Raw genomic sequence first — 12,424 nt, 5'->3', positions numbered from 1 at the left:
TGTTGCAGCCGTGTGTGTGCGGCTGAATTAATAAAGGCTCAGAAAACAAAAGGCTTAAACCCTAAATCCTGTAAAGCAGGTTTAAGGACTAACAGTATGAGAAGTCTGCAACATACTAACTTTACCCTCCCTTTATTTTCCAGGGAACTAAATGAATAAATTACACTGCACCTCTCTCCTTCTCAGCACTTCAGGTGCCAGAGAAATAAACCGCAATGCGCCCCCTGAGACAACACTCGAGACGACACAATTCTTCCTGGAAACTTTTAATTGTTTTGACAACTCCTCATAAGCCAGTGAAGGTCAAGTCCAACAGTGCAGCTGACAGTAATGTACAAGTGCCCTCTCACACTGGCAGGAGGGTGGTGAGGTAAATTCGGTGTTCAATGTCATGAAAAATAAAGATTCTTGTTTTCTTCTCTCCACTTTTATATTAATAATGACTGGATAACTCTCCAGACTTTTCATGTCAGACGTCTCCGTTCCAAAGAACAACAACAGCAACAAAAAAAAGAGAGTCTGTTAATGTTCACATTTGTAACCAATTTATAACCAAAGTTTAATGATTTCTTGGCGTCAATCATTAACTTCTCAAGGAGAGGCTCTGATTGCACAAATCTGAGAGACATTGTGTTGCAGTGATTTTTTTTTTACATCGTAAACACTGTAAGAAGTGCTGTAGTTAATATGATCACTTTTTAACAAGAGTGCAATGTAACAGAATCAAATTAAGCCCCCCTCTCTTTTTCTTTTCTTTCTTTCTTTCTTTTTTTTTATAGATCAAACAGCAGGCCCACCCATCTCTCTGAGTGGGTCAAAGCTGTCAAAGTAAATGTGTACAAAAAAAAAAAAAAGATTCAAGAGAAAGCTGAACAGGTCAAATAATCAAAGAACTCGTGTTTGAACTCCACCACATATCTACACAGGCAGGGCTGCTTCAGTGCACATTCAATATCTCTGCAATGAGCCTGACATGCTACATATTAAACTAGTCCAAAGAACACTGCAAAGAGTTAACTGATATCATCATGTGAGGACATTATTGGCAGAGCAAAACCACGTTCATTCACTAAAGTGTAAACACAATATTTACATAATGACAGGAAAAAAAAGGTTTTAATAAAAATATCTTATAATTACAATAGTCTATTTTAAGCATATAAGTCTTCCTTTCACATACTTTTATAGAACATTTGCGTCTCTATATTTACAATCGTATTTGTCTCGAATCGGAATTGTTCTTCTTTACAATATCAAACATTTTAAGAAACCAGGGATGGCAATCCCTGTTCAACACAAATCATCTATTTTAAACAATAGATGTCCAAAAAAAAAACATGTACAAGGATTTTTCGCAGTTTAGTAAAGCTTTAAACTGGAGTCATTTTTAGTTACTCTTTAAGCACAATTCACAAACAGTTTTCATAGCTGTTGATAGATGGGTTTCCAACAACAACAACAACAACAACAACAAAACTTGTCAGCATGGGGATCCCATATTTTCACTCTTTTTGGGGAAAAAAAAGTGACAAGAAGTGAGAGCAACTTAAGCAGGAGGAAGGATGGGGAGATGTCTACACACTGAGTCCTTGTTCAATGGAACAAAAAAAAACTGATATGAATAGTGATTTTATTTGGGTTTAATTCCTCCCAGCGGTTTTGAAATCCCCTTGTGATTGTGCCTCCAGTTGGGTGTGAGTCCCTGGCGAAGCTTTGCTGGCTTTGGAGCGGCTCTGTGCAGCCTGCACACCTGTGGAGGGGATGAATAGAGGCGAGGGGGGGTGAGCTGCAAAGCTCCAGACTGACTGGCGCCACCGACAAAACAGAGGCCATGCTTGATCAACAACCCAAAACAAACCAGGTCAAACCACAACCACACAGCACCTTGGGCTGTTCGGCAAGGCTGGCGAGGACCAGCCGGGACTCTCTAGAAGGCTGTGGAGTGTTTCGCTGTAGCACACACCACCTACATTCTCTTAGTCCTGTCCAGGTGTGTTTGAATTCAGTGCTGTAAATCTGGTTTAAAAGCCAGGAACTGAGCAGAGTGTATATGACACTGAGCCAGAGAGAGGGGGGAGGAAAGAAAGTGTGTGTTTGTGCATGTGTGTAAGAATGAAAGAGAGGGCAAGCTGAGGTTTTAACCCTCTCTTCTTCTGAGATTGCTACACCAGTGACAGTTATTGCGCAAAGCACAGCTGCATCTGAGACTGGTGCCAATTTCATGTTCCTCAATTATTATTTTCCCTGACATCTACTGGCCTCCCCAGAGCACTCTAGAGATTGTCAATCTACACCACATATAGGCTACAGTATTCAAATTACTGAGGATGTCTCACTAACCACCAAATACGGTTGCATTTTTTATGTTTATAAAAAATTAATGCATAAAAAATTAATAATGTTCACAAATATTTAAAATAATATAGCAATAATATTTTACACCCACTTACCAATGCAGTGCTCAAGTCTCAGCGACATAAAATCGAGTCCTCCGGCTTTTTGACTATAGACGTCCTCTACAGAAAGATAAAGAAGAGAAACAACACGTGAAACGATGTCGCGCTTTGGATGACAAAACTAAATAAAGGCAAGGCCCTGGAAATAATAATAATAAATGGCATACAGCAGAGCGGCAGAAAATTAGCCGGCTATATCTCCCATAATAAATTCTCTTATAGGCTATTGAATAACAAATTGCCCTTATTGTGCGCAGTGGAGTGGGCTGCGGGCTGAGGTACTTCACCAATAAGGTGGGCCTCTGACACACACTGCCATTATCATGCAAATCATACGGCCCGCAATCAAGTGCGCAATCTAACCCACGTCAAATGCGATTTTTACGCATGATTTTTCAAGCCTCTGATAAGTGCTGTATGACATTCTGATTTTTTTTCCTGTCCTTTTTCACTAACACTGCAAGAACAATGACACATAACGAGTATGACGTGCTTTGTCTGAGTCTGAGTGGCGAACGGCAGTCTGGCACCGGGAGGTAAACTGGGGTCCCCCCCCACCTCCTCCTCCCCGGTCAGTCCCGGTGAAAACGGGGCGAACCGAGAGGCTCCTCCTGACTCCAGCTTACCTGGTGCTGATCAATGTTGAGCACCGTCAGTGGTGTCCTGCTGGGGTTCGAGGCTCGAGGAGGGCAGGTCCCGGTCAACTGAGGCTGTTGTTTATGTAGAGAAGGGTGCGTCTCCAGGGCCAGCTGCAGGTCCAGAATGTAGTCTATGACATGCTGGAGGATCTCCACTTTGCTGACTTTCTTATCCTGCGGAATGGTGGGCACCAGGCGCTTCAGCCGGCTGTAGCAGTCGTTCATGTCGTACTGCAGGCAGAACAGGTCCTCTTCTTCCATCCTGCACCGGGCGATGTTGAGGCTCTGCTTCGACAGATAGTGCAGGGAGAGCTGGCTGCCGCTGGAGGAGGAGTCCTGGGGGCGGACTGGAGTAACAGCCTTCATCTTAGATAACCGACGGCTCAGAGAGAAGCAACGACAAATCGAGCAATTACACTACTGGTGTCGAGAGGTATTTTAAGATTATAGCACGTCGCTGTTAACACAGAAAAAAACTAATACGGCCGCAAATTAGAGAGAGAATAAGATAACGAAAAGGTGGAATTGTAGCCTGTCAACACATCCCGTTGAGCTTCGTAGTTCCTCCTACTTCAGCAGGCTCGATGTGAAAGGAATGAATAGATTTCCTACATTTATAGAGGAGAGGGGAGGCGCCTATCCAGCCGGCTGACAGATCAGGGAGAGAAGCTGGTCAATCACCAGCAGTCCGCTGCCCACCGACCCGACAACGGAGCCGAGAAAAAGGCGTGTCTCATTCTCTGTGCGCTGCGGTGGGCTGTCTATCGGTAGGAGGAGTGTGTGTGTGTGTGTGTGTGTACGCGTGACTGACTGAGAGAGAGAAAAAGAGTGGCGATCGAAAGCAATGAATTACAGCGACGGTCCAAAGGCAAAAGTCTCAATTTGTCTTTTCGACCAGCGGTACAAGGGGTCTGTCTTAAAGGAGCAAATATGGAATCGATCCTGACAGAGGTGATGGTATATATGCACAATTTACCAGGCTGATTAGCGCTGGATTGCATCTTTAGTGTTGTAGTCATTGATGCGTAATTACGCACAGCCTCGCTGGTATTGATCTCTCCGGTGACGGATGATCCCGAGCCAATCTACCTGCACATAAAAAAACAAAAAACAAATAAACGAAACGAAACAAAAGCTTTAAATAAACATTAGCGTCTGTTACAATCAGCAGTAAGTTTTCTGGTCCTAGTGAGATCTTTTATCAAATGAGGTGCTGTTAATACAACATTCTATTCGAATTTTGTTACACATATGTTTTTAATCAGATTTATTTTGAGAAAGAAAGAGAGAGAGAAAGAAATCATTCTAGTTCATCGTAATCGTCGACTGAATGAATTGTTATGACTTCATAAAACAAACAAAAAGACTTTTGTCTCAGCTTTTCCTGCAGGGCTGCAGCTCTAGGGGAGGCTGGACAGGCCAATTTGGCGGCGCCTCCTTGCCATTCCCTGCCCCAGCTGTGCGTTATTGTGCCTCCAACATTCCTCCGCTCTCCGGGCCGCGTCGCCGCTCCGCTCCCTCCTTTACAGCCGCCTATTGAGTCGCCCCGCCGGGCAGACAGCCTGGCGCCACGCATCGGGACCTCATCCACTCACACCCAACTCTTCTTTCTTTCTTTCTTTCTTTCTTTCTTTCTTTCTTTCTTTCTTTCGGGCAAATTGCCAAGACAACATTTATGCTACCTTCCAGCTCCTGGAGACCTGAGGTTTGAGTGTAGCAGGGATGACATCCACCTTCTTTTTAAGGTTTAATGTCCCAGACTTTATGGGAATCTCTACATTAATATTGAAAAGCTTAAATGGCTTTAAATGGGCATTTTCCTCTTGTCTCCCACCCTCTGTCTCTCTGTTTTTTTTTTGTTGCCATGGGAAGTGACTATTCTGCTCAGTAATGTTTGCAACCATGTTTGGCTCAAGGGCTACCATCAAAGGGATCAGTGGTCTGCAGCTTTGACGGTAGTCCTTCCACAAGCAAGATGGTGCATGAAGTCTCCATATACATGACAGGCAGGTGATGGACGAGGTCTATCAGCAAAACACTGTCCCATTTGGCCTCAGCAATGATTCAGTGATCCTGCTATTTTGACCATTTATGTCCATAATGAATTAAAAAGTTGGAGATTTTGCTCAGTTTAGATTCCAGGGTTCTGGCATCCTTACTTAAGGCTAATGGGATGCAAAATGTTGCCGCCAAGAAAACTAGCGCCCCCCTGTCGGCAAAATAATTCATCTTAAGTTTTCATGAAATTGTAAACGGGCTAAAAACAGAAGAATTTATGGGACTGATGTGAGGTATTCAAATGCATTTTTCTCAGGAAATCCTCAGTTGGTTATTATTTAAGGACTTAGCAACCAAACTGCAACATTTTGTTGATTTGTTAGGACCTTTTCTAATTTCATTGTCCTACTTGTGTTAATGCAAAAGCAGCTTCAGTAACTGCAAATGAAACACACTTTGATTATACTTGTGTATTCATGACTGACACTACCTTTGAAGGTGAGACGATATCATAGCAAATGAGAATCAGAGAAACGTTATTAATCCCAGAAGGAAACCGAGGTGCCATAGCAGCATACATACAACAGACAACAAAGCAATCGTATAAAATCAAGTGTAGGAATAGGGCTAAAAATAGATTAGTATAGAGATATAAATATAAAATTACATTACAGGTGTAATGGGTGCACGTGTGGGCAAATGTACCTTTTGGTGTACAGAAAGTGACAGAGTGCAGTGAGGTGTGTTCAGTCCAGTTCAATATGTTAAGGTCTGAGGTAGACGAGTTGAACAGTCTGCTAACAGCTTGAAGAAACAACGTCCTGTGTTGTTCCTTTAGACAGTGAGGTGGAAGGACTGTTGCTGAAACTGCACTTTGCATTGTCCAGTGTGTTGTGGACTCTTAGGTGGTTTTGGAGCAGGTTTGCAGATGATTAAGAAACAAGTATGAGAAGAGAAGATGGTACAGATGCACTTTTTTTTTTTACAGTGGCAGGGCACAAAATAGCTCAATAACCATGCTAGCATGTTGCTAGCTTGAATGAATTGAGATACAGCCCTAGTCAGAGGACTTTAAGATGCTATTAACATTATCCTGTAAAGAAAAAACATATATCATGATGAAGATGGCCTCTTCCAGGATGACAGTGTCTGCCTCTGTCAGACTGGCAAAGGAGTCATTTAGGGATTTGATGATAATGAAAGTTGTTGTGGACTTCACAGTCACCAGGTGTCCACCCACAGGAGATTTTCCTGTGATATGTAAGTTGGGTTTTGTTGTTGTATTTTTGGATAAATAGTTTTTTTTTCTATCCCTCCAGCAGAGCAGCAGAAACTTTAGGAGTCAAGGTCCAAATATGTCATTATGTTGTTTTTCATGTGATGTGTCACCCATCTGTGCACCACAAGGACATCCTGGCATATTCTGGTGTGCCACCTGGATGACCGCACCTTGACGCAACCTCTTTCCCTTCGTTTGTTCAAGTATTTGAGGTTGATTAAGGTTCAAGGAGCAACCTTGTTATGGGCTTTAGAGTTTGCTGTGTCCTCTGCGTGTAGCTATTGTATGCATTCAGGAATGTAAACAAGATGCACTCTGACTCTTTGTGCTCAGTAACCTTGTTATATTCTATTCTTGCCCGTCTTTAGCCCTGTACCCAGTTAACGGTGCATGCATTGACCTCAAATTTAACACACGCAATAATTCACAGGGCGGAAACAGGGCTTTGTCTTTGTGTTTGCATTTGGGTGCTTCTGTTGCATGCACTTCTCTAATTGTTGCCCTTCTGGCTCTGCTTCCCCAAAGGTTCATCGCACTGTTGACTAGGGACTGGAGCTTGGTAACTAGAGACTCATTAGACCATTCTAGATAAGCATCTTAGGTGAACCTCTCTCTGTTGTGGCTACACAGTGTGGAAACACAGATCAGACTACTAACTTTGCCAGTCTGTTCTTCCTAATAAACTGCTTGTATGCAAAGTTAGGAGTGGAGCTAGTAGATTAAGTCTTGCACTAACAGCCTTTCGGCTAAATCCTCTTGTGGCGGGCCACAAGTGCAGCAACCATGTACAAAGTGGAAATTGCACGATGGCCACATCTGTGCAAGAGGTGGGATGTGGTTAAAGTTGCAGTGGGTGGTGACACACACACACACACACACACACACACACACACACACACACACACACACACACACACACACACACACACACACACACACACACGAGAAAGATGTGACTCAACACCTCCTATTGCATGTCTGTATTGAAACCATGAGATAATATCTTGAGGCGTCAACACCTTACACCACATTTGCTTTTATGAATGTTAGTCTTTTCTTTAGGTTATTTTCAGAATAAAAGTTCTGAGCATTAGAATCAATGAACAGTTCAAATTTAAAAAGGGAAAAGAAATTATAATAGCTTTACCGTAATGGTTCGGTATAAAACTGGCATTTCATTCCACTGGCTAAAAGGTAAATCAGAACCTATTAGCCAATCAGCGATAATATATTTGATCCCAGTGTGCATACCTAGACCACACCTTACATTCAGATATAAATGATAAATAATAGTTTGAACCTAATGAAAGCACAGAGCAACTGCACTCTGACTTGCTGTCATGGTTTTCAACAGCAGGTACACACACACACACACACACACACACACACACACACACACACACACACACACACACACACACACACACACACACACACACACACACACACAGGATAGCTCTGTTTTATTTGGAGTCAAAGTGAGCCGTTATCATGGCCCTGAAAGTGAAGCAACTAAATTTGGATCCAAACACTATTACGTGTTGTTATTTATACAGTGCCGTGCTTCGAGGTCATAATCAAGAGAGAACAAAAACACCAAATAAATGTGTATTTATATTACTGTTTCTATAGAGATCTATATATTATATATACTGTAAGTAACATATATTCTGTTTCTGTGCTCCCTTTCTTTTACACTATGACATCAAGGCAAATTCCTTATTTGTGTACAAACTTCTATTTCTGATGAACAAAAGTCCATAGTGCAGGAAGAATGGATATAAATTAAACTCCGGGGAAAAGCTGAGAACATATGGGAGCCATAAGGCACTGGAAGGAGACACACTAAATTCACACGACATAGAGGAGGGTAAGAAGGCAAAGGTGAACTCAATCAGGCACTATGGAGGACAGGAACAAAACAAAGAAATGGAAGTATTGGGAAGCTACGCAAAGAACTACCTTTCAAATTAAAACAGGAAGTATAATAAGAAAAAGAGCAGGAAGATCAAATCAGAAAAAAAAAACTGTCAAGAGAGAAGACAAAGACCAGAAGACCTGTTACCTATTCCTGAATCAGAGATCGAGCTGCCATACAGTGCTTTGGATTAGATTAGTGTTTTCATTACTGTGGCTAAATGTCTAGACTAAAAATGCACCACAAAAAGTATTTATATCCCAGTATCACTACATCAGTCTGTTGTAGTTGACACACCCTTTCCACCTCTCTCCATGTACATCATTAGAGGCTGTCCTTCAAAACTTGTCTTTAGGCCTCATCATATCTACAAGTCAAAGTCTCAACATGACACGTCATCTTTTTTAGAATGTTTTGCGCATCTCGCGGCTTCTGAACGGAGCCCCAGCTGGTTATCTGGTTTTGGTTTTGGTGGGTGAAAGTGTGGTCTCTCCATCCTCCTTCAGCAACCAACACAGCTGCTGTGCTAGTAGTACAGACTAAAGCTTGAAAAAACACCAAGCAGGCAGATGGATGAGTTTTCTGTTATTCTCTTTTGTCTGGTTTGTTGTTGGTGGTGACACACAGTTTCTTTGCATCACGTCCACTATCTCTCAGGTGCTGCAGGGCTGCGGGTATCTCCCGAACCCAGATCTGTCCGTGCTGGTTGCTTGTGATGGGTGGTGTCATATTTTTTACTTTTTTGCTCTCTCCAGGTGACACAGTTTGCACAACATGCCTTATTCCCTGATGGCCTCCCAGCTAAACACCCTGTGTCATTTACACAGGTGCATTCATTGTTTACACTACGCAACCCGAGTAACCATCCACGCATGCAGACTAACACTCACACCTTTCTCACACACGACACAGAAATACATCACGAGGGCCGCTGGGAGAGATATAAGTCACATTAAATTTAAAAAACAAAACAAAAAATCCTTCAGATCCACTGATTTGAACTTTTTCACTGTAAAAGAAAAGAGGTGGAAAATCTGCCTCAGAGTAAAAACAGAGTTAAAAACAGGAACTCCACTCAGATCATTCTCTCTGCAGACATCAGGGACCACGTGCCGGTCCACCTGTGGGGTTTGTGTTTAGTGGCCATGATCTATTCTCATATTAACTGTGCTAAAAGCGGGAGCTATGATCTGGGCCACACTCATTTAGGTCAGCAGCAGTTCAGTCAAGTCTAAAAGCATTATTCACTGCTTTCTTGTCGTGGCCGCTGGGAGTTTTTCACAACTCTCACAGCTGCTGTTTTCACTTCCCCGTTTCCCACCGTGGTCACTTCAAACACTCCTGACCTAGCGTTTTGGATGCTTGCTTGCTTTTTGCTCTGTCCTGTTTGTACTCCAAACTGTGGAGAGACCCAGCAACATGTAGGTGCAGACACCAATTTGTGTTAAGAGCATGTTTTTGGTGCTCTCTTTGTGTTTGTGCTGGTTTATATGTGTGTGTGTGTGTGTGTGTGTGAGTGACAACAGGTGCACCTTTGTTGCATCCTGTTGCACAGCTGCTGCCCTGCTTGTTGTCTCTTCAATGAGTGTCAGAACATACAGCAAGCCATCGGTTCTTTCAGGTTAGAGTTTGTTATACCATTTTTATAGCTTATGCATAAAAACATGTGGGCTTATATTTTGGGTAGGGTGCCAGTTATAGGACAGAAAACGATCAGTGTCTTGCCCACAGCCAGTGAATATTCACAGCTGTTCACATCATGGTTTGCAAACTTTTGTATACTATAGATGCACTAATAACAAAGCTCTGCAGTCACTCATCTGTCTGCAACCCTGCTAGTCTAATGTTTCCCTCACTTTGGTCCAATCGTGTTCTTGCCTGAGTTCTCTGAGCCAATCGGCCTCTAATCCACGTGTTTTAAATCTCAGTGCCCTCCTGCCATTCTGCCTTCCAGACTTTCTTTCATGTGACCCACCACCTCCCCATCTTCATCTCTTCCTGACTCGTTAAGATCCTCATTCAGGCCTCGACCCACTTTATCTTATCTCATCTAGACTCCAGCAGGTCAAATAATACTTCCATCCATTGCTCTGTTATGTAGCCTCATGAGTCTAACTGCCAAATAATTTATCCCTCAAACTCCAAATTTCCCTTATGTATGGCACACATCAAACATAAACATACCAACAAAACATGACACAATAAAAGTATTAAATAGGATTATTCTGAATAGGAAATCAAAGTTCTTTATTTTTTAACTATAGTAAGATGTTGCTATGTCTTGATGCATTCTCAATCATCCAGGAAAGTAAATCTCCAAAAGTTGATTCTGTTCATCTGGACGTAGCGTTTTGTGGGAGAAACGTTTCGTCACTCATCCAAGTGACTTCTTCAGTCTCAGCTGACTGCAGGTTTCCCCAGTCTTATAAACAGTACATTTACATTATGGCTGAAACCAGCCCACTGAAGGAACAATGGGCTGGGAGGTCAGTTCCTTAATCATAATTATGCAAATTCTCATGACCATTAATCAACAACCACTGACCAAAACCCACTGATCAAAGACCACTGATCAATGGCCATTGGTACCATTCACAGAGAGTTGGGGAATGGCTGCAATCACAGCATTGTAAGATGGCGAAAGACTTCTCACTGATCAATGGCCATGAGTACATTTTACACAAGTAAAAGCGGCAGCACGGTGGCACAGTGTTTAGCACTGCAGCGTCAAAGCAATTAGGTCCTGGGTTCAGGTCGGGTTCTTTCTGTGTGCAGTGTTCGTGTTCTCCTTGTGTATGTCCGGGTTCTGTCCGAGTACCTCTCACAGTCCAAAGACATGTAATTAGTGGGGTTAGGTTAACTGATGATTTGAAATTGCACACAGACAGTGACAGACTGGCAACCTGTCCAGTGTGTACCCCGCCTCTCGCCCTATGGCAGCTGGGATAGGCTCCAGACCCCCTCGCGACCCTGAATTGGATAAGTGGAAGAAAATGGATGGATGCATAAAATAAAATAGAATAAAATAAACAAAAGCAGAAAGAATGAAAGCCAATAAATAGAAATAAACATCTAGATATATGCATGGAAATCACATTTTCCATGCAAGTTGCCTGGAAATGATTCGATTTTGAAGTTTTCCTCAGTATTACATGCAGTGCCGTGGTTACAGGGTGTTTGTGGATTTGTGAATATATCTGAGTTTGTCTTCCTGTTGGTGTTTCATTCTCTGGTTTAATAATTTTAGATTCCTGTTTTGATTTTTTTTAAATTATTATTATTCCAGTAGTTAGATCTGTTTAACAGTGATATTCTTGAGACTTGGATTTCTGTTTTTACTCTGTGGATTTCCTAGTTGGTGTTTTGTGATGTTGTGTTTTCCATTATTATTCTGGCTTATCTCTTTAGCTCTGGCATATCTTATATTGTGTCTCTTTTTATTTGACTTTAGTTTGTAGTGGTGAATTTAGTTTTGTGATGTATTTAATTTTGATTTACGGCTTGTCTGTTATTTCTTGTAGCAGTAATTATAGCAGTTGCTTTCCCTTTCTTTCTGTCTGTCCCTCCTGTCTTGTTTCATTGTTTCAGCTTTGGCCCTTTTCTGTTTTCTTGTCTTACACAGTGTTAGTATTTATGCCTGTATGAATATTAACAGTTTGTTTATTTCCTCTTTTATTTTGAAGGATAAATTTCTTTTTTTCTAGTTACTTACTTCCTGGATTTTGCCCTTCTTTGTGATTGTCTGCTCCCCTTTGAGTGTCACCTGCTGTTAGCTGTTTCCTCAGGTGCCTGTTCCCTTCATAAGGGCTCTGCGTAAACACTGTATGGTCCTGTGTCTCCATCCTCTTTGTAGCGTTTCTGCTGTGCTACTCCACTGGTGATCCTGTGGTTCACCTGTTTATTGAGTCAGGACTTTGGATTTTTTTTGTTTTCTATGGAAGTTTGCCAACAGACTAATAAACGCTTGCTTTTAGCTAATTTGTCTGGATAGTGTCCTGCATTTGGATTCTCTCTTCATCGCTATCCTTGGCATCCGCTGACAGTTATCTTTATATTCATTGCTACTTACAATAATAAGAACTGCTAATGGCTGGTACAGCATGCTTTTAGAGGTATCACTTTGAGAAAACGTAAG

General features: G+C 42.0%; 1 protein-coding gene across 1 annotated transcript; it reads right to left on the bottom strand.

Annotated features, from left to right (window-relative positions):
• Positions 1-250: 250 nt before the first annotated feature.
• id4 (inhibitor of DNA binding 4) lies at positions 251-3,801 on the bottom strand. The gene is made up of 3 exons (XM_085472966.1): positions 3,083-3,801; positions 2,451-2,516; positions 251-1,750 (listed from the first exon to the last, which is right to left on the bottom strand). The coding sequence occupies exons 1-2, from the start codon at positions 3,458-3,460 to the stop codon at positions 2,469-2,471; spliced, it is 426 nt and encodes a 141-aa protein (XP_085329092.1). The 5' UTR covers positions 3,461-3,801; the 3' UTR covers positions 251-1,750; positions 2,451-2,468.
• Positions 3,802-12,424: the final 8,623 nt, after the last annotated feature.

The sequence above is a fragment of the Copadichromis virginalis genome, linkage group LG11 (genome assembly GCF_057382275.1).
Source record: "Copadichromis virginalis isolate Kocher_CV1m ecotype Utaka linkage group LG11, C_Virginalis_male_GT1.1, whole genome shotgun sequence".
NCBI lineage: Eukaryota > Metazoa > Chordata > Actinopteri > Cichliformes > Cichlidae > Copadichromis > Copadichromis virginalis.
Note: the sequence above shows the minus strand (reverse complement) of the source record. Positions and strands in the feature narration are given on the sequence as shown.